The following is a 22993-nucleotide window of genomic DNA, read 5'->3' as shown; positions in this document are numbered from 1 at the left end:
GGTTAATGGCGCATGTGCATTGACTATCGCGCCTTGAATAAGAATACTATCAAGAACAAGTTCCCCATACCGAGGATAGATGACATTCTTGATCGGCTTGAGGGAGCGTCATTGTTTACAAGAATAGACCTAAAGAGTGGGTACCATCAGATACGCATTAGACCAGAAGATGTTCATAAGACTGCGTTTAGGACAACATTTGGTCTCTATGAGTTTCTTGTCATGCCATTTGGTCTCACAAATGCTCCTGCCACGTTTAATAGAATGATGGACATAATTTTTAGACCACATAGAAACTTCGTGGGTACCTTCTTTGATGATATGATTGTCTATTCGAAGTCTGAAGAGGAGCATAGGGATCACTTGACTGCAGTTTTCAATGAGTTACGTAAGTACGGGCTACTCATTAATGTGAAGAAGAGTGAATTCTTTTTGCAAGAGATTCACTTCCTTGGGCACATTGTTTCAAAGGATGGGGTACGCATGGATCCCGCTAAAGTTAGATCATGGCCAGACTTGAAGTCCGTACATGACATTCGAAGCTTTCTAGGCTTATGTTCCTACTACAGGAGGTTCATCCGAAATTTTGCTGAGATTGCTTCTCCACTCCATGCACTACAAGGAAAAGGAGTTACTTTCAAGTGGACAGCCAAGGAAATTTTAGCGTTCAAACACTTGAAAGAGAAGCTGACTTCAGATACGGTAATCATTTTGCCAGATCTTTCAAAACCTTTTGTGGTTCAGTGTGATGCGTGTGGCCATAGTCTTGGTGCAGTTCTAATGCAGAATGGCTGAGTAGTCGCATATGAGAGCAGAATTCTTTTGAAGACTGAAAGGAACTTGCAAGTCTATGAGAAAGAATTGCTGGCAGTAATTCATGCTCTCACTAGTTGGAAACACTATCTGCTAGGGGCTGATTTTGTTGTCCAAACGGATCATCAAACCTTGCGATATTTTTTCACACAGACGAAGTTGTCTGAGAAGCACATGCGATGGGCAAACATCTTGTCAATGTTCCATTTTCAGATTGTGCATGTGCAAGGGAAAAAGAATGTGGTGGCTGATGCGTTGTCACGAAAGCCCCAAATTTCAGCAGTGTCAATTCCGTACCATTGTGAACTAGACGAAATGAAGACACAATATGCTGAAGATTCAGATTTTGCAAGGATCTATGACCAGCTTGTTGATGGCCAACATCATGAGCACTATATGCTTAAGAATGACTTTCTCATGATGCATGGAAAGTTATGCGTTACTAAACAGTTACGGCCCAAGATTTTGATGGAAAGTCATGCTCCACCTTATGCTGGGCATCGTGGAATTGATGCGACAGTGAAAGGGGTTGAGGCATTCTTCTATTGGCCAGCTTTGCGTCAAGATGTTGACACATTTGTAAGATCATGCTTAGTATGCCAAAAAGTCAAATTTGACAGACAAAAGCAACCGGGATTGTTGCAGCCATTGCCCATCCCAGATAGGCCATGGGAAAGCATAGCAATGGACTTTATCTTTGATCTTCCAAGGGCGCAAACAGGCAATGACGGAATTTGGACTATCATTTGTAGGTTCAGTAAGCAGGCCCATTTCATTCCTGTGAGGAAGAAGATAAAGCCAGAACACATGGTCAAGATATTCATGAGCAATATCTTTAAATATCACGGGATGCCTCAGTCAATTGTCAGTGACAGGGATCCACGTATGACGAGTCTTTTCTGGAAGGCATTGTTTGAGAACATGGGCACTACGCTAAAGTTCTCTTCTTCGTTTCATCCGCAAACTGATGGACAGTCAGAAGAGGCAAATTCTACTGTTTTGGACCTGCTCAAATGTTATGTGTCAGAGCACAAGGCAACTTGGGAACACCATCTTCCATTGGTTGAATATGCTTACAATAACATTGTGCATACGTCAACAGGTAAGGCACCATTTGAGATAGTGGAAGGAGGAAAGAAAGTCCCGCCCATTTTGCAGACTAAAGACAAGATTTTTGAGGCAGACAAGTATGTGCAAGATATGGATGAAACATACAGGAAGATAAAGATTGCTCTTGAGAAGACTCAGGCTAAGCAAAAGAAAGCTGCCGATCGTCACCGTCGTGAACTTGTATTTTCACTTGGTGATTGGGTGCTTTTGCGCTTTGAAAAGGCTAGGTTAAGGAAAAGGAAAGGCAAGGAACGCTTGTTTCCTAAGCTCAGTATGCGATATTATGGTCCTTTTCAGATTTCAGAAAAGATCAGCGATGTAGCTTACAGGTTAAAGCTACCAGAAGGCTGGAAAATACATAATGCTTTTCATGTCAGCCTTCTAAGACCCTTTGTCGGTGATGTGCCAGAGAATATGCTTGATGAGGAACAACCCGAAGTGGAAGAATTGGATGAAATCCTTGTTCCTGAACAGATATTGGCACATAAAGAAAGAAAGGTTAGAGGAAAGGTTGCAAGACGCTATTTGGTGAAGTTCAAGAACTATCCATTGTTGGATGCCAAATGGATGGAAGAGTCTGAATTGGTTGATTCACCTCAGCTATTGCAATTGTATCTTGAAGCCTTTCAGATGGAACCCACAGTGACTTGATGTAGCCTTTTTTGGAGCAAGGCAAGAGCATGGTTCATGATGCTCAAGAGAGTAGTTAAGCAATTGTATCTACTCTTTCCATACAGAATTTAGCTAGAGAAGTTTGTGCTTGAGAGTACACTAGAAGACTTCTATGCTTGATATATGTGTCGTAGCCAGGTTGGTGGGATTGTTTAATCGTCCAACGCTACATTTCCGGAAGCATGTATATCTTGGATTCCCATCATAGAATATATGTGATATCAGGAGATATTGCATGTATTATTGGCATGCAAGCGAGGTCGCTTGCAGTATTTCAAGGGTCGGGTGTGTCACCAGGAGGTGTATTTTTCCTGTTGTCTTCCGTAAATAAGTACTAGATATTTTTATTTATTTTATTTTTACTTGTTTTCCCCGGAAGGTGCAAGTGGACATTGCATGGCCACTGTGAAACGACTGCGGCCGAATAGGTTTCTCACAGCGGGAGTCTGGGTCAGTCAGTCTGGGACTGGTCGGGCCAGTTAGCACTGAATTCTGATGAGTATGGAAGCCTGTGTGCGCCAAATGAAATCTGGGCCACTCGGAAAGTCACTTACAACTTTATAAGTCAGTGGGAACTAGAGAATTAACTCAAAAGGGGCAAATTGGACACATGGCGGCTCCTCGTGCAGTTTTCCACTTCCATCAGCAAGAGGAGGCGCCCAATTTGAGAGGGGAGGCTGATTTGACTCATAAGTGACCTACAGTGTGTGTGTGAGTAGTGGGTGCAAGTCTACAGCTTTAATGGAAAGCTTGCCTTCTCCTCTATCTCATGTAGTACGATGATTTGCTCTCGTGCATCTCTCTCTCCCCTTTGGCACATATGGTAATGCCCCACTGGTTGGGCTACTCAGTTGAACATGTACAGTTCTCGAGGTTTATGCGCGTCTGCCAAGGCAAGAGCCTTCTGAACAGGAACCGGATTAGCTAATTGCTAATCCCCCACAGGTACGCACAGTTCCATCGCGAAAGATTGCGAGTTCGGAGAGTTTTCTCGCATGAAAACTCGTCCAATTCACAGGGGAACTGTCCCATTGCGTGCGGGAGCCCTTGGGACACGCGTGGGCGTGTTCGCTCCGCTAAAAACGATCCGAAACAGCGAATTACAGCCTGCTGTGTTTTTCTGCAGGTTTAGGGTTTCGCACCTAAACTGCAAGGGAACACTGGGGGAGCCTTGTGAGAGCCTTGGGATGCGTGTACAGGCTTTTGGACACCCGGCAGTGAAAAACAGGGAATTACAGCCCGCTGAATTTCTGTGACAGCTCACCAGAAAGCTTCCAGATAGCGAGGGAATCCGTCCTAGACAGGTGCTTTTGACCTACAAGGGTTTTTGCGCCGTTATGCTGCCAAAATCAGGTCGAAAACCTGCGTTTTCAGCCCTCGCCAGGTTTGGACAGCTTTGTGAAAGCTTGTGCGAAGTGGTCGGATCGTCTACCTTAATTTGAATAAAGAAATACCGAAAGGGGCGCCAGTCTTTGGGGCCTACAGGGTGTCGGTCTCGTGTGCGCAGTGACATTCTAGTCGCTGGACGCAACTGTGTTCTCTTCCCTTCTCAGTGCTCTATGTAAAGTTAACAGGTAATTGAAATAGTACCGCCCTCTACGTTGTACAGGCGGGTCATAGATTGATGGTACTGCAAGTGCTGTGGGTACTGTTGGCGATGCAAACACCGTGTAAGGGTCACTGTCCAGCCTTACTACGATTGCTGAATATCAGTCTGGGCTGTTTACCAGATAGTGCTGACTCTGCCTGCTATAGCAAGAGTTGTTCCCCGAACACTGACTGTGGTGAAAACATTATTGGTGCTGATGGACTGAGGTTTGGTTCCGGAGTCCTTTCCAAAGGTTCAAAGACGAGGGAAATGGATGCACACTACATGCGAATGCGAATGCACAAGAGGTTAGGGATCCTGTCTCCAACTCCTTCCATATCCGCATACAAAGCTAGGAGATCTTGGTACTCAAGATCTCGGTTTTCGTGTATCCGATGTCGATCTTTCTTCAAAGGTATGGCAATGAAGATGGGATCTAGTAAGTCCATGGTCGGGACTCAAAGATTCTTCAGGAAAAAAACTGGGAGAGGTTCTTTGGGTTCTTGGTTCTGCTTGGGTTCTTTGGGTTCTTTTCTTCTACTTGGGTTCTTGTTTCTTGATGTTTCTTGATTCTTTTGAGGTTCTTCTTCCCTCGAGTTCGCGAAGCCGAAGCACACACAGAGCTCTGATACCAATGTCAGGTGCAACGAAAGAGAATAAGGATTTGCTCGGATCTAGTACTCCGCACACAAACACGAGGGACACTTTACTTCACTTGGAAGAACTGAATTGAAATGAAAGAAAGAGAGAGATGAGAGAGAGAAAAGAAACGACATAGGGATGTCGGGTCCCAACCCTCAAGGGTCCCCCTTGCTCTGTTGCCAAAGCAAGTACTTTCTTTATTCTTGCACAATGCTACTACAATGACTAAATGATGAGATGTTGATGCTAACAGATACTGACGCTAGTGATGCTGGGTACTGGGTATTGAGGTACTGAAGGGTACTGAGGTTCTATGTCGAAGATGATGATGTCGATAACGGGTACTACGGGTTCTATGTCGAAGATGGGGAGGTCGACGACGAGGTCTATGTCGAAGACGATGAAGTCGACGACGAGGTACTAAGGGTCTGTGTCGAAGACGATGAAGTTGACCGCGGTTCTGTGTTGAAGACAATGAAGTCGACGACGGTTCTGCGTCGAAGATGGTGATGTCAACGACGGGTACTGTTGGTCTACGTCAACGACGATGATGTCGACGACGACGACGATGGTGACTGTGACGACGATGATGTCCGGGACTGCGATGACGATGACGAAGGTGTCGTCGTCAAGATAGGGATCCGATAGTGATTGGCAGAAGCGTGCCCACGTGGCGCAAGTGAAGTGCGCACGTGACATGTATGGTTGCAGAGCGACTCCCCGGCAATCGTACTCCGTGATTATTAATATAAAAAGTATAATGAGAATAAGAATGCAAAGCCTAAAGTAATATGATTCCAGATGTACAAGGGGATACACCGCATTAAGACAAAGCAAGAGTTGTATGCAAAGCTTGGCACACCTTAAGGATCAACCCGCTTTCTTTATGTTTGATGATTGTGCAATTAAAATTTTTATATCTATGTAAATGGCGGATGCTTTGGGTATTAAAGTAATTTTTACATGCATACGAGGATTGTTTTGTCGATGAATTACCATACCCGGGTTATGCGTCTAACCAACCCAAAGATTTCAAAGATGGCGGCACAACAGTCAGATTTTTCACTTTTTCTGGGGTGAGAGATCGCAAGAAAGCATTGCAGTTCCTACAACAATTCAACAACATCTATGCTTTAAGGAACTATACAGAAGAATCCAAGATTTCTCGAGTAGCGGGATTTCTTAAAGATAATGCTATGCAATGGTGGAGTTCAATCGCGACACGACTGCATGCTCCAAGGACCTGGCAAGCTTTCAAGACAGTTTTCGCACATAGTTACATGACTTCTATGTTTGAAGTCCGGATTTTGGCAGAGTGGGGCAACTTGAAAATGTTTGCCACCGAAACCATGGACGAATATAACCAAAGTGTTTCTCGACATGTACCTTCAGGTGTCCTCCTTTAGATCTGTTCCCTTGGAGGCCCAATGCGAGCGATACACCATTGGACTACCATCACCATTGCAGAAATATTGTCTATCCAAGCAAGTCTCCATCAGGCAAGAACTTATGGACCATGCCGCAATCGGCTACAAACTGATGAAGTGAAAGCTAGAGTTTAACACAGAAGAATCTCCGACCACTAACCACAACTCTCGCCAACAAAGAACAAATTCTCGAGAGTCTCGTGAAAGTCAACCACAAAGGCCTCGTTTGACACCTCAACAACGAAACACCTTACTACAAGAAGGCAGATGTTTTGGATGCTTTCAAACAGGACATAACTATTTTTGTTGTCCCCAACGCACTGACAGACCCGCGGAGCCGACTCCCGCGTCGACGGTCGACAGAAACCCAGGACCATCTCCAACCAAACGAGCTAAACCGGCCATTGTATTAGTACCCGAGGATTAGTACCTGACATCTATGGCATACGCCTTGAAAGTACAAATGAATTGTGTCGAGCATATGGCAAAGTCAATGGCTTCAAAGCCCTTATTTTCTTTGACCCCGGAGCTACAAAGAACTCCATCCATCTAGAATTCTTAAAGCAGATGCACTTTGATTATGATGCAGAGGGTGGAGAAATTGAAGCTGAGCTAGCCACGGGGCAAACTCAGAAAGTGGTACCGCTCATTGGTGCTCTTCCAGTGACTATTCACGATTATCATGGAAAAGTTGATTTCCACATCATGAAGTTGGGCAATTGTGACGTTCTATTAGGCATGCCTTAGCATGACAAGAATGATGCGACTCTCCAGATTCGAAACCGAACCATCACCATGATGCAGAAGGGCAAGCCAGTCATCCTCAAAGTTCGGTTGTCCGAACAAAACCCTGAATGAACTCTCTAGTTGTTTTATAGTTAGATACTTTTGAACTTTGTTTGAAAAAGTATTGTTTGAAACTTTGTTTGAAATCTGTTTGAAATGGATGGTATCTGTTTTGAACCTGTCTTGGTGCCGATTTGAAATGTTTGACTCTGGTTTTAATACTGGTTTCAAAGATTGGTGATTTTACTCTCAGTTGGAGGGTGAGAAATGATGTTTGAGAATGCTTGTTCATACTCATGGCCCGGACCCTTGTGGTTATTTGCGGAGGGAGTATTGAATGATTAAAAAGTGTTGTTTTTACTTATGGCCCGGACCTGCATGGTTATTTATGGAGGGAGTATTAAGAAGTCTGAGCAGTGGTTACTCTCAACACCTCCAAACAACGCAAGCTGCGGTATGGGGGGCGTTTGGTTGTAAAAGGCCTCTATATCTCATGGCCCGGACCTTTTTAGGTTATTTGCGGGAGGAGTGATGAGGGAGTGGTTGAACAGCTCATGGCCCGGACCTGGATGGTTATTTGCGGGAGGAGTGTTCATCGACGGCTTTTTATTTCTATGTCTTGTAACATACATATGTGAGCATTTGTGTTGCATTGTGATGTGCCAACCATTGAATATTCCTATTGGATGAGATTGCCTGAGTACGTAATTTTAGTGCATCAAGACACCCGTGGAGATCAGTACGGTCTGGGTGTGATGGCTAATTTTACTACGCCAGAATATCAAGAGTTCTAATCTGGACGAAAGGAGAAGCTAACTCCTTAACAAAAAGAGCAAACTGATTGTCCCTCGGAATGACCCTTGGAAATTTTTTAGCTAACTTGAGTTGTTTTGCAGATATGCTGTAATCGCGGACAATTACTCTCTTTCAAGAAGGGAAGATGTCACAAACTGCTGACGTGTCAAAGCCCTGAAGAAGGGAGCCAACTTGCAGATGTGGGCCGAGGGGCCTAAACCCTAAGTGAAGAGGCAGAGCAGTAGAAGATGAAGCAAGCCCATCACACACACACACACACACACACACACACACAAAAGATACGCGCTGGTTTGCTGACATGGCACAACTCTACGAACAGTCCTAAAATTCTGTTGACTGCTGACGTGGCAGAATTGTACGGATTTCTGCTTTTTACGTTGACAGTGTTGACGTGGCAGGACTGTACAGTGCTGATGTGGCAGGACTACGGATTTCCGTGAATTACGCTAGCAGCTTTTTGGCATTGCTTTTTGACCAAAAGCTTTTGAGTTTTGAAGGCTTTTCACTGTAATTGTTTTTCAGGCCAAGGGCCTTTAAATATGAGGTTAGGGCTCATTCTCTGGCATGCTTCCTGGAGAAGGTGCACAATCTGGAGTACCAGCTTGTACTGTGTTGATGCAATATAAAGAAATACCGAAAGGGGCACCAAGGTTTGAGGCCAATACTCTCTGGGCTGGAATTTCGCCACTCCGTGTCGTGTGTCGTCTCTCTCTTTCAGTTCAGTTGTTATTGAAGTGCTAAAAGTTTGTTCAGTCTGTTCTTTTCTATTGGCACGTGGTGCCCGTCTTATGACATTGTGTATTCTTTGATGACATTCTTGTGTTTTCCAACAATGAGCATGATAATAGAGCCCATTTAGAAATTGTGTTTGAAGAATGTCACTGTCACAAACTAATAATGTGGCGTGGCCTAGCTGGCACAACCAAGGCGAGGGGCCTAAATCCTAATAAAGAGAAGCAGAAGAAGTTTTACCAACTTACAGAAAATGACTGAGAGGCCTAAAGGGGTTGGGTTTTTAACCCTTCCTCCCAGCTTGCAAAACTTGGCCGAGGGGCCTAAAGCCCTTAAAAATATAAGGATCCAAATCTGCATAGAGCTTATGACATGGCATTGATGTAATCCACTGGTTGCTGACGTGGCACTGTACGGATGCCCACGTTTCACGCTACAACCCATGGGGCGCCAGATTTTTGGGTGATAGCTCTTGGGACCCAGTGCTTTTGGGAACAACGCTTTTCATGTATAAGTTTGGCCAAGGCCTATAAATAGGTTGCCAGGGCCTCTTCTCTGTAGATTCGCTTGGGAGCACTGCGAAGAGAGGACCCTTGGACAATGTACCCTTACAAAGCAAGAATAAAGAAATACCGGAAGAGACGTCAATCTTTGGGGCCAGTACATCTTGGCTCAGAATTCCGCCATGCAGTGTCGACTTTCCTCTTCTCTCTCTCCCTCTATTCAAGTTTATTCAATTGTTTGCAGTTTCCCTCACGTGTGTTGCAATTGATCTTTGATTTGGAGTGTCCAAGTCTATTACAGTGGTATCAAAGCTCAGACAATTCTTCTTCTACGAAGGATCCAATCCCTTTTCCACAGCACACATGGATTCTGGTAGTGAATTTGGCAAGGAGCAAATTGTTCCACCTACTCACATGAGTGAAAAGACCAACGGAGGTTCTAGCGGGAGCCGACCTCTTTCCGAGGAATCGGGAGCAGAGTATGGCCCAATTCCACCAACTAACCTCGACAAGATGGAGTATCAACATCAACTGCACGTTGACACTTGTGCTAATCAGATGCTCAAGTACTCCAAGGATCAAGTTTTTGAAGAATCACCCACTTAAAGATTCATTCGCGATGGCAAGCTGCAATTCACTCACCCCTCAAGTCGGCCATGAAAAAGAATGCAAAGCCGAGTGCAGACAAGCAAAAACTGTACTCACACGATGATTTGACGTTGTTGTTGAGCAACAGGTCAATAAAGTAATGAAGACTATGAGCTCTCGGAGAAGAGTCGATCAACAAATTATCCCGGCTATTTGGGTTGGAAATCTACTTTCAAGGCAGCTAGCGAATCCAAGAAGCATGTGCTTTTGCGGACGACCCTAGTTCATCTTCAGCTTTTGAAAGCTCAAAGAGTTCCTCTTCCTTCGACTCCAGCGAAAAGGAAGCACCGGAAGCCGAGAAAGACTCAAAAGAGTAAGAAGAACGAGCGAACCAAGAAGAGCAGGTCCCACAAGAAATCTCGGAAGCATCAGAAACACTCTGACAGTTCCGATGAGGACACCTCATCCTCTGATTGTTTTGACTCTGATAGTCAGTGTTTGGAAGGAAGAGAAGACACCGTTACCGTTTAAATCAATATGACTACCTCGAGAAGAAAGGAGGGAAGATCAAGGATTTTAAAGAGAGTGGGCAAGGACTCAAGTTTGACACATTTTCAGGCTATAAGGACACCCACATAGCTCTTCCATTCATACACCCATTCGACATCGTCTTTTTGGGAGAACCTTTTCCCGAACACTCCAAAGTACGAAGAGCATCATCTCATCTGAAAGGGAATGCCCAAACATGGTGGTCAACCCTATCGAAGCGCCTACAAAGTGGTTAAAATTTAAACGGGTTTTCACTTCTGTCTGGCTTATGGAAGAATACGAAGAGAATGTCATCACAGCTTGGAATCATCTTAGGATGACCAAAGAAGACACCTTGGACGACTATTGCCAGAAATTTTCGGATATTTTTTCACCAACCTCTTCTTTTAAGAAAATTACCTTCAAGCAACAAGTTGAGCGGTTTTGTTGTAGTTTACACAAAGAGATACAGCGATATTGTCTACAAAGGAAGGCTGACTCCATTCAAAGACTTATGGGTCATGCCAAGCAAGGATCTAGTATGCATGCCGGCACATTAATGTACCCTTCAAACAGGCCAATGTCCGCTCAAAAGGGGCAAACTTCATTCAACGGTAACAAGGAAAAGGGTAAACAACAGAAGAAGAAACTAACCGGCCCAAAATTGTTGGTCGAACGACGTGCTTAGTACTACAAAGAGGGAAAGTGTTACGGTTGTGGAGAGCAAAAGCACATTCTTGCGAAGTGTCCTAACAAAGCGTCAAATGATCAAGCAGTGGACAAACCAGAGAGTTCCAAAGCGACACAAGAGCGTGCAAAGAAAGGGAAGACAAAGGCAGGACATGTTCTGGATTTTGTGAGGACAAACCCAGAGCAGACATACAAGAGTATGAAGCACTATAGAGTGCGCGGCAAGGTACGTGATTAGCAAGTCCTTATATTCTTAGATGGAGGAGCTGTCACAAAGTGATGACGTGGCGGACAGCAGAAACCCTAAAATTCCTGCAAACCCTGATTTCTGCCAGAAACCCTAATTTCCGGAAATCGCGGAGGCTAAAAAAAAATAATAATAAAAAAAAAAGGAAAATGATGAGCGACGCGAATTTTGCTTTTGCTTTTTTTTATAAAAAAAAAGAGAAAAGACTCTCTAAGAGAGAGAGAGAACTAATGCTTTTGATTTTAAAAGCTTTTCGGGCTCTGCTTTTGGGCATCCCTTGTAACCTTTAAATTAGTGGTGAGGGCCTCACTTCTGAGAGCATCTGGACGCAGAGTCTGAGAGTGAAACCCTAACCGCTCTCTTGTACTTTGATATGATTAATATAAAAAGAAATACCGAAAGGGGCGCCAGTCTTTGGGGCCAATATCTCTAGGCACGGAACTCCGTCGGGCCAGTGCAAATCTATTGTGATCTGTGAATTGTTTTGAAGTGGTTATTTGGTGCTGTCGCCGTTGATTCTTGACTTGGAGTGTCCAAGTCTATTACAGGAGCCAAGGCCAACTTCATCTCAATTGATTGGCGACCTGACTTGGAATCACGCCAAAAGATATGGGACCACCAATGGAGGTAGTTCTAACGGCACCAAGACAAGATTTATAACTGCTTCTTGTAACACCTCTCTGACAAAGGTTTCCAAATGGCTTAGCTATTGTTTCAAAACCGACTTAGCCTAGAGATTTTGCAATAAAAAATAACAGCGAACTTTGACAGCCAAGCTTTAAACATGTAATTGTCCCCCACATGTGGCCATTACACCTGTCATAGGCAAACTTTGGTTGCATTGCCAAGGTATTTAGAGTACCGAGGACTTTTACATCATGCCTCTCGAGGAGTGTAACGTCCTTTTGAAGATCCCTTGGTACCACAAGAACAACGTCGTGGTCGATTATCGAGCAAGAAAGCCCACGTTGAAGAAAGAGAAGGGCAAGGAAATTATTCTTGATGTAAAATTAAAGGGCGAGTCTGTCCCACTTGTATCGGCTTCGACTGTTTCAAAATTAATGAAATCCAATCTCTTTGTTTACTCAATCTACCTAAATGAACTCCATGAAAATAAGAAGTCCAACATTTCAGATTTAAAGAACGACAAAGAAGCAAGCTCAAGCCGATTGTTTCTCTGAGGGTTTCCCTAGATAGCTATCTCATGAGCAACCTAAAGATCATACAATTCCCCTGAGCCGGCCACCTTACACAATAAGTAGAGCCCAAAATGAGGAAATCATGAACCAAGTGAAAGCACTTCTTGAAAAGGGTCTAATCCTGCCTAGTACATCACCTTATTGTTCACAAGTGCTTCTAATGTTAAAAAAAGATGGGCTACATAGCTCTGGACAAAATCACCATCAAGCACAAGTTTCCAATACCCTAGATCAATGATATACTTGGCACGCTACAGGGCTCTACGTGTTTTAGTAGACTCGATCTGAAAAGTGGCTATCATCAGATTATGATTGCTCCTGGAGATGTATATTAGACCGCATTCAAGACCTCCTTTGGATTGTACAAGTATTTGGTGATGCCTTTTGGTCTCACTAATGCTCTTTCAACCTTCAATAGGATGATGGACACTTTTGGTCTCACTAATGCTCTTGCAATGTTCAACGGGATGACGGACAGGAGTTTTAGAGAGTGCACGTCATGCGTGGAGTAGAACACAGACACCCTTCTCTTACAGGTTTTTCCGGCACCACGGCAATAGATTGGTGGTCAACAGAAAAAAGAGCAAGGCTTTCAAGTTTCTTGCCAGAATACACTTCTGGGGACACATTGTCTCCGTAGAGGGTGTACAGATAGACCCAGCTAAATAGAACCATCAGATTTAAAAAATGAACATGAAGTTCGAAGCTTTTTGGGCTTATGTTCGTACTATAGGTGGTTCATTGGAAAGTTTGCGGATATTGCTTCTCCCTTGCATATCTTGAGTCAGAAAGGGATTCCCTTTGCTTGGGGACCATAAAAAATTACGGCGTCCAAGACTCTTAAGGAAAAGTTAACAACCGGTTTTTTATCGATTTTACCAGAGTTGCAGAAACAATCTGAGGTTTACTATGATGCGTGTGGACGCAGTCTGGGGATGGTCGTAATGTACGAAGGACATGTTGTAGCCTATGAGAGTGGAATGTTTTCTAGACCCGAGCGGGTTGCTCAAATCTACGAAAAGGAGCTGTTAGCAATAATACATGCTTTGACTCAGTGTAGGCATTTCCTTCTCGGAGCAGATTTCACAGTGTTTACAGATCATCAGTCTCAGATACATCTTGTCCCAGAAACAACTTTTGATTAAGCAAATGAGATGGGCGAACATTTTGTCGCAGTTCCATTTCCAACTTGTTCATATTACAAGGAAGAAGAATTCAGTGGTGTCTGCCATTTCAGAGATACATCATCAGAATTTTGAATAGATGATTGATCAGTACGCTAAGATCCAAATTTTGCAGACATCTTTGACCACTTGCAGAATAGGGAGACAGTTGTAGGCTATCCTCTAAAGAAAGGTTATTTAATGCGAAAGACCTTATTGTGTGTCACATAGGGGTTGAGGAACAAGGTCTTGATAGAGAGCCACTCTCTGACCTGTTCTTTCCAGAACAGTGTTCTCTTTCCTCGCTCAATTTTCTCTTCCAAAGAATCCTGGCAAGATTTCCACCTAAAACAAAGAAAATCTTTCTTTAGACTTTTTACCTGTTTTTCCTATCTTTCTTTTAGTGTCCAAAATGCACTTGCTTTGTGCTGTTGTTTTGAGAATCTCTTTTTCTGTTAGGGCATGAGTGTGAGTGGGGGCTAAAAAGCCTAAGGCCTTTGAAAAGTTTTGTTTTGCTCTAGCTTTTGGAGGGTAGAGCCTTTGTAAGAGCTCTAAGAGGAGGCACTTGACACACACTCAGAGGTGCAGACTGTAGGAGGACTTGCACAAGTTGAAAATTTGTACCAGCATATTTAAACAGATACCCAACCATGGCGTTTGCAGTTGCAGTTCTGGACCACTGATCCCACTTGTGCAAAAGCTACCTGCTCCATGCACCTCTCTCTCTATTCATTCTTTTGTCCTATTTCGTTTATTTCAAGTTGTGAAGTGCTAATCATTGTATTGCTGCCAATAGTAGCAACATACAATATTTTGACCCAACAAAGTGGATACATTAATAACAGAGCTCAGCACTTTGCTTGCGAAGGTACCATCCTATCAATACATTGATATCAGAGCTCAGCACTTTGCTTGCAAAGGCCTTTTGGCAACCAAATGTACGATCCTATCAATACACTACCTTTAGGAAGAAGCTAAAAAAAATTGTTTTTCTCCCACTCGAGATATTGGAGATTCAAGAGGAGGATTAGTAGAAGCAAAAAAATTGAGCTGAGAGCCAAAAATCAGACATTTTCGACCTAAACATGATTGAAGACGATAAAAGGAGGCTATTGAAAGCTATTTCACCAAATTGGACAGGTTTGGCCTTGCATTGGCCAAGGATTGATTGGTGCAGACAAGCATCGAGAAGTGTGTACAAACACGGAAAATTGTTTCTATTTTAAACAAAGCTCTAAAATTGTCTCCCATGGTAAAGACTTTGCAGAAGGAAAAATCGATGCTTAACCCACGCAGCATTCCTTTCACATTGATGTGACAGGCACGAGCAGAGGAATACAATTGGCTACGAAACATGTATGAGACACAAAGGCGAAGAAGGTTTCAGTTTCAAAATGAATCCTGAATTAAAAGGATTGATGACAAAAAGGAAGTGGATTTTTTTACTGTATGTATGGTATGAATGTGACTGTATAAAATAAACGAATTATAAAATGGTATGGACAATGGCATGCCTTTGTCATACTAAGAGATGGATGCTCAAACAATCGCATACAAAGAAATAGCACCCAATGGATAACATAGCTGTGGGAGAACAATCGCATTCAAAGTGAATTATTGATCAGACCTTTCAAACCCACCCAAGGTGTCTGCAGCCAGCGTACACTGTCACCACATACCATAAGAGCGCATGACTGCTTGTGAGCATCCACTACACCTCTCTCGACGTATGTATGTTATTTTCTTCTCTTTAGACTTTTGGCTCTCTATTTTCCTTGTCTTCCATGATAAAGAATAATAAGTGCCATGTGATGGGCTTTAGGGTTTATGTATCTACGTCAAAGATGCGATTGGGCATTGCGCCCACCATCTAGCCAATCACTCTCTCGAAAGGTTGTCCATACTAAACTCTGAGTCAGAGCCAGAATTTTCATATGCTACGCGCACTCTCTAGCTTCTCTCTCCTCTCCTCCCTCTAGAGATTAGAAAATTTGCCTCTATATGTGGTTTCCTCTCTAGACTGAAATCCCTCTCTAAAACAGCTTTTTCTCCTGACAAATTTTCTCTTAAATTTGCTCAGTTTTCTCTCTATATTAATTTTCTCTAGAACAGAGCTGATTTTTTAATCTCTAGAACTTGAAAATTGTTCTTCCTCTCTTGCACTCATTTAAATGTGCATTCCTCCCAAAAACTATGAGCGGAACTCTTCTCTGGACATTCACTGAAAGGAAAAAGATTTGCATGATACTAAAAAAGTGGGATCTGAATAAAACCTCCATTCGAAAATGTTGTTTTTTTCTGGTAGCGGGGACATGAGAACCATTTGTAGGACCTGCCACCGATTCAACTTCTACATTCTTCAATGAGGAATTTGCTCTGCGAGCTGCAGCCTGGGAAAAGTCCATCCCTAGATCAGCCAATTTATGAATAACAAATTAACTTGAGAACACCTCAAAAACACAATACATAAATGGTCCCACCACAGCAGATGCAGCTAATCCAAGTTCAGCCACACGGACGCCTATCGCATTTTGTTTACATGATCCCATCCCAAATAGACTCTTATGGGAAGGGACAGCTCGCCAATTTAATCTCGGTCTTGAAGTTCCCTGTTTTGTAATCTTAAAACCCTGTAAAAGAACACATTGACTATGGTCTTCAGCAAGTTGAATAGCCAGTCAGCGAAGCAATGTTCGGAAGTTGGTGAAAGTCCAAGGTCCAATGTTACCTTATGCTTTGAGAAAGGTGTTGGAAGATTAATATTGAGAAAAAATCCATTAAGGAAGTGGCCAGTCTGACTATCAGATACTGCAGCATGAATTAAAGGCAAGCAAAAATCAGCAGCTGCAGCGAACTCATCCTCATGGCTTTCCATATCTTTCCTGAAAATGAAACTCTAAAGCTTCAGTGCACTCATCACATAGCCATGCCCGAGATGGCAAGCTGAAACAGAAAGTATTGAAAACAGATGAATGCACTTCACCAAAACCAAGCAGGTAATATTGATTATGGGGCACATTCTAGTCGGTATTGTGTCTTTGTTTTAAAGTGTGCCACTCCTTACCAATCCAGTGACAATACAAGTGAAGGTACACCAGAGACAAGAGCTTGACGAGCTCCAGCAATTGACAAGGAAGAGAATCTGAAATAATGCGACAGAAAACTTGATTAAAATCTCAACAACAACAAACACCCTTCAAAAGAGAGGTTCAATTCATGTAAATGTGCCAACATACATATGAAAGCCACAGTTGGAGCCTCTGCTTATTCCACATATCACCTGCAACATGACTTTTGCTTACAACCAACAAGTAACACCAAAGGCACCAGCCAGCCATGCATTATAAGCAAACCCCCACCAAATACAAGAAAATCTTAAAAGAAGGAACATGCACATGCATTATACTTGAACAGAACAAGGTTAAACAGGCCTAGAGAGAGTAATTAAATTCTACAAGGTCTTCAAAATTGAAGGGATGTAATGTAGAACATACCAAACTTGGCTTCTTTGAAAACAAAACCCCTGATAAACCAAGTGAGACACAGTCGATAGGTAGGCCTGCAATGAAACTGAAACAGTAAGAACTTGGCAGCGAAATGAAAAATCACAAAACTCAAAAGAGTGCTCACCCGAAACTTCAAAAGCTGTTGCTCCCTCAAAATCGACATGACACACTTCAAGGGTCTTTTGCTTTGCAGTGGAGGTGCTAATTTCCGTGTCTTCGCTGAAACCACAAATCCAGAAATTGTAAACAAACAAAACCTTTTGGATTTCCATACAAAAATGGAATTCAAATACATGTATAGCACACTAGAACTTCCACAGTTTGCTCAAGACCTAAACATGCCATGATTGTCAACCAAAATGAAAGAAACATACACACAAAGTTGGTTGAATGAACTCTAGTGCGTCCTACATGGCTTGCATGTTCTAGTTGAGAAAGACATGAAATTCGCACTCCACCAGAGCCAACAATATTTCTAGAGTCCACCCTGGATACGTGGGATGGGAGATTGGGGATGGAAACTGTGACAGGAAACAAAATGGCGAAGACTAATGGAAACAATCAAACCAGTTTGAATGGGATCAGAGACCCTGTAATGTGGAAAGGGAGAGGAGTTTCTTCTTTTTTTTTTGGGGGGGGGGGGGGGGGGGATATATGGAAACATGTCTTGTGCACACAGGCTCCATGTCCCAAGTGGACATGCTACTACGACCTCGAGCAATCTGTAGACAAGGTAAGCTTAGGGAATCTGCTATTGGCACCTTTGTGAGTCTCGAAACAAGGAAAGAGGAGGGGACGGCAGTGGAGAGAGGAATTTATTTTGGCTTTAGGTATTTATTTCACTTATTTGTCAAAGTCTTGGGTAGGGCAATTTGCTTAGGAGGGTACTTAAGGCCCCCAAGGATAGTATATAAGCACCCCAGACCCCATTGTATTTCATCAATTCATTGCCAAGGTTGGTTGGTTCAAAAGTCTCTCTCTCTCTCTCTCTCTCTCTCTCTCTCTCTCTCTCTCTCTCTCTCTCTCTCTCTCTCTCTCTCCTCTGCGCGCGCCACTGCTGCTGCTGCTGAACCCGTTGTGGCTGACCTGTTGCGACTGCACGCTGCCAAGGCTGTAGCACTTGCCGCTGCCTCACTGTTGCAGCATTACCAAGTGCACCAGGCCCGCTGCCCCCAATCTCACACACGGATACATACCCACACACACACTACACACATACACGCATACACACACGTACTCCCTCTCTTCCCGTTCTCCCCTCTTCTTCACAATATGAAGAGAGGGTAGTTACGAAGACAACCATGTCTTCCCCCATCATCAAGACACTGGCATCGACAATGAAGACAACCTTCATGCTCACAAACAAGAGGCTTGCACAATTGGAGAAGGACATGAAAGAATGGCGAATGGAGAGAGAGATATGGGAGGAGGAGAAAGCCACCTTCATCGAGCTATGGAACGAAGAGAAGGAGGACATGAGAGCGGAAATCCAAAATCTCAAAGAGGAGAAGGAGAGAAGGGAACGGGAGAACGAGAAGGAGAGGGAGAGATGGAGGAAAGAGCAAGAAGAGATGAAGGCACAAATCGATCTCCTTCATGCTTCCATCACATCCCTCACCCCCGAGGAAGGAGATTAAAGAGGAGGCTAAGGAAGCCCTCAAGGAGGAGATCACCAAAGCCCTCACCGCAAGCATTGAGGACAAATTAGAGGCCACCAAAGAAGGATGGGTCGAAGTGGTCAAAAAGAACATCAAGAAGGTAGCAAGAGAGGAAGCCCAAAAAGATGAGGTACTCATCGTACACACAACCATCGAGGAGGAGAAGATGCGACAAGCTCACCGTCTCAATGTGCGAGTGACCGGCATCAAAGAAGAAGAAGGGTCTACACCCGAGAGCGATGGGAAAGCTTTATGCAAGAAAGTGGGATACAAGGAAGAAGAGATCCCTTTCTCCAAAGTTTGGAGAGCCGGCAAAGATCCAAAGAAGAGAGCTCTCATCCTCCAATTCGCCTCCGAGGAGTCTCGAACTTCTTTCCTCCGAAAGAGGGTCATCTTGAGAGGGCTAGAAGGCCCCCCGATTTATCTTGATGATGACCTCACAAAGATGCAACAAGATCACCGTCGCGCGTGCATGCCTAGAGTCCACCAAGCCCGCAAAGAAGGGAAGAAGGCAGTATATCGAGATGGTAGGGTTATCATTGATGGCAAGACCATCGCATAGGGACTCGCGGCCTGTGGGACACACGAGGAGATTCATGTCACGGTTTGGAATTGCAATGGAGACCTATGGACACACCCAGAGAGACTTGAGGAGGTGATGAGAGGTCGAGACATCATTCTACTTACAGAGACACACGAGAGCCCAGAGAGAGGGTTACCACGGATACATGGATTCCAGTGGGAGTCTCTACATCGGGGATGTATGCGCCAGCACACCACTCGCGGCTCAGGAGGAGTGGCCATACTCTTTAGACAGGGGCTTCACAGCAGACTACAGATTGTTGCCCGGGACCCACAGGCCCGCTACATGTGGATTCGCCTCGAGCTCTCACGAGACAGGATCGTCTACATTGCCCTTTGCTACTTTGCTCCCACAGGCTCCAGATTCGCCCCTATTGAGCAGGAGTCACCGTACGCATGCCTCACGGAGGAGATTATGGAGTACTCCACACTAGGTGAAGTCTTCCTTATGGGAGACTTCAATGCTCGTACGCGCAGTGAGCAGTGTGAGGCATATGACCACGAGGACCCAGAGGCACTACACACTCTAGATGAGGAGGCTACTATTAGAGATACAGCAGACAGAGCTCCAGTCACAGCCTACGGACGACATCTACTTCGACTTGGCTCCCAGCACCGTCTCGTTATTTATAACGGGATGGTCCAGTGGCCCACCTCAAGGGGCCTGACTTGTATGCCACATGGAGTTGCAGAGGGAGGGGGGAGTACAGTCGACTATATTCTGGGACCCAGGGAGGCTACACACCTTATCACATCCTTCACCATTCCACCCATACCCCTCGGAGCCGACCACACATACCTCTCTTTCTCCATCACCGGAGATACCATCCCACACAGCTCCACAGCACACACTCCACACACCACCATCCATTTCACACATGAGCTAGCCTCTCTTTACTCGGCTGAGGTCGAGCATGGCCTATGCCTCCTCCACCCATCCACACCACTCTCAGTTCTCACATCACATATCTCTTCCGTTCTCCACACTTCAGCTATTAGCTCTTTTCCACACACCACTCACACAGGACGCACTCCCCCCCCCCGGGACTATGCCTCAGAACCGCCGGTATGATGATGAGTGTAGAGAGCTATACCGACGCCTCCGTGCACGGCAAGCCTTAGGAGAGATCACAGAGAGAGAGGCCAGACGGCATATGAAGACGCTGACACGCCAAAAGCGGCGAGCATTCGAAGAGGCACAGGAGCTTGAGCTATACCGCCTATTCATGAGCATGGATAGCGCGACGGCATGGCGCACCCTGCGCGAGCCACGTCCGACTACAGCTATTGAGGATCCACAGATATGGCATGATTATGCAGAGCGACTTTACGAGGTGCCAGGGCAGCCTCCTATCCCACAGCCACACGAGCCACACCCCACGTGCTCCTCCTTCTTTACAGCAGAGATGGTAGAGAGGGCCATACGCCGCATGCAGCACAGACGATCAGCTGACCATACTGGATTACAGAGTGAGCACATCATTTATGCGGCCTCCACCATAGCCCCGTTGATTGCACATGTCTTCAACCGGGCTATAGGGGAGGGCTTCCCAGAGGAGTGGACACAGCACACCATAGTGCCTATCCACAAATCTGGCGACACCCTGGACCCAGGGAACTACAGGACTATCATGATTGGCCACACGATGGCCAAGCTATATGGAGCAGTACTTGAGGCACAGCTTAGCTGCTACGCAGAGATCGAGGGTTTACGAGCTCCAGGCCAGGCAGGTTTCAGACGAGCTTTCTCCACCACTGATCACATCTTCGTTCTGCGCTGCCTCATTGATGGGGCAAAGGCGCGGAAGAAGAGGCTTTACTGCTGCTTTGTGGATTTCCGCAAGGCCTTTGACACAGTCCCACGCGAGAGACTCTTCCAGCGCCTTCACAGCATTGGGATACCAACAGAGATGATTTGGGCCATATATGCTCTCTACGAGAAGGTGACGGGTCGAGTTCGTTGCCCAGGCGGTTTTTCAGAGACCATTGCTAGCACCATTGGTGTTAAGCAAGGATGCCCACTCTCCCCGACACTCTTTGGGCTCTACATCGACGAGATCTCCGACTAGATATTGCGAGCAGGAGGAGAGGGGAGCGACTTGGCAGGTACTCCGGTCCACATCATGTTATATGCTGATGATATTGTGTTGATTTCAGAGTCACCCGAGGGCTTGCAACGCCATCTTGAGGCCTTGGACGAATTCAGCACACACAGGGGGTTGACTGTGAACCTTGGCAAAACCAAGGTTATGATCTTTCACACATACAGTGCAGTGAGGAGCGCTGCCACCTTCACAGCAGCAGGAGGACAGGTTGATGTAGTCACCTCCTATGTCTACCTTGGCATCACATTCACCAGCCTACCAGGACCCTTCACTATGAGGCAGGCTGCTGCTGACAGGCTCACCCGAGGATATGCAGCTCTGGCCATGCTAGAGCAGAGATGCCACCAGGCACACTTTTAGGAACCCCGCACGAAGGGGTGGCTTTTCGACACCTTAGTCACCCCGGCCCTAATGTACTCGGCGGCAGTATGGGCACCAGGATTGACAGCTGACCAGTGGACACAGCTTGAGAGGCCACAGGTATGTATGATCTCACGCTTGCTCCGCAGCAAGAAGACAGTGCCACATGACATTATTAGAGCCGAGCTCGCCACACCACCTATGGTGGTAGAGGCACTATTCCAGACAGTCTGCTTCATCCAGAGGATGAGAGAGCTACCTCCTGACAGACTTACTCGTAGAGCATTTGAGGCAGCTATACAGCTATCAGAGAGTGGGCATGAGAGAGCATGGTACTCACAGGTCAGAGCGTGGTTTGAGGGACACGGTCTTGACATGGAGAGCCTACCACCATTCCAATACGACCCCCACTCACCATATGTTCACCTCTCTCGCAATGAGAGGAACTTGGTATTGAGACAGGATCTGTGGCAGCTATACACTAGGAGAGTCTGGGAGTCACCTGGCTTGGGGACGAGGATGTCAGATTAAAGAGACCACTTTCTCACCATATTGTCTGGGGGGTTCATACAGAGACCACGCTACATGGACACATATATGCCACATAGCTCACGGGTGGCGATTGGTCAGCTGAGAGTGGCTTCACACAGGTTAGAGATTGAGATCGGGAGACATACTGGTGTTCCCAGGGAGGAGCGAGTCTGCAGAGCCTGCACAGAGGAGGTGGAGAGTGAGGAGCATTTTGTATGTAGATGCAGAGCATACACTGAGATCAGAGGCAAGTATGAGGCCTTATTCAGAGGACAGCCCACTCTCCGAGAGATCATGGACTCTCGAGATCAAAGACAGCTCGGACGGTTCTTACTAGAGATACAAAGCCACCGGGACACACTACTACAGCCACACACAGCTACACAGACAGAGGGGAGACAGTCGCAGCTCACAGACTTCTTTCAGAGGATTGCCGCCCCTCCCTCACCAGACACTCAGAGGGGAGTGACACTCCCACAGGCGGAGGTGAGCCGAGCTAGACGACGACCACGAGTCACAGGCTACAGGGGCGCGAGCTCCCACCACCGACAGATCGAGGAGATCCGAGCCCGGGAGCGCAGTGCCACTGAGGAGCGAGTGGCCCGGATAAGGGCCGACCCGACAGCTTTCATCCGGGTAGCCTTGGCACCATACCCGCCCATGTACCACATCTTACATCCCCCCATTAGTACAGGATGGAGCTAGATAGCTTGATGCATTCTCATGATTGTACTACCTTGAGCATAT

The 22993-nt window shown here is 45.4% G+C and overlaps 1 protein-coding gene across 1 annotated transcript in view; it reads right to left on the bottom strand.

The window, feature by feature from the left end:
- LOC147442452 (uncharacterized) overlaps positions 1 to 22993 on the bottom strand; it is a 46950-nt gene that overhangs the window by 10140 nt on the left and 13817 nt on the right. The window contains exons 2-8 of the mRNA XM_086528611.1: positions 17135 to 17229; positions 16999 to 17063; positions 16741 to 16784; positions 16569 to 16646; positions 16233 to 16386; positions 15985 to 16134; positions 15778 to 15894 (exon numbers count right to left, since the gene is read on the bottom strand). Coding sequence (XP_086384737.1) covers positions 15778 to 15894; positions 15985 to 16134; positions 16233 to 16386; positions 16569 to 16646; positions 16741 to 16784; positions 16999 to 17063; positions 17135 to 17229 — 703 coding nt within the window. The remainder of the gene's footprint in view (positions 1 to 15777; positions 15895 to 15984; positions 16135 to 16232; positions 16387 to 16568; positions 16647 to 16740; positions 16785 to 16998; positions 17064 to 17134; positions 17230 to 22993) is intronic.

The sequence above is a fragment of the Adiantum capillus-veneris genome, chromosome 14 (genome assembly GCF_014529385.1).
Source record: "Adiantum capillus-veneris isolate H3 chromosome 14, ASM1452938v2, whole genome shotgun sequence".
Lineage (NCBI taxonomy): Eukaryota > Viridiplantae > Streptophyta > Polypodiopsida > Polypodiales > Pteridaceae > Adiantum > Adiantum capillus-veneris.
Note: the sequence above shows the minus strand (reverse complement) of the source record. Positions and strands in the feature narration are given on the sequence as shown.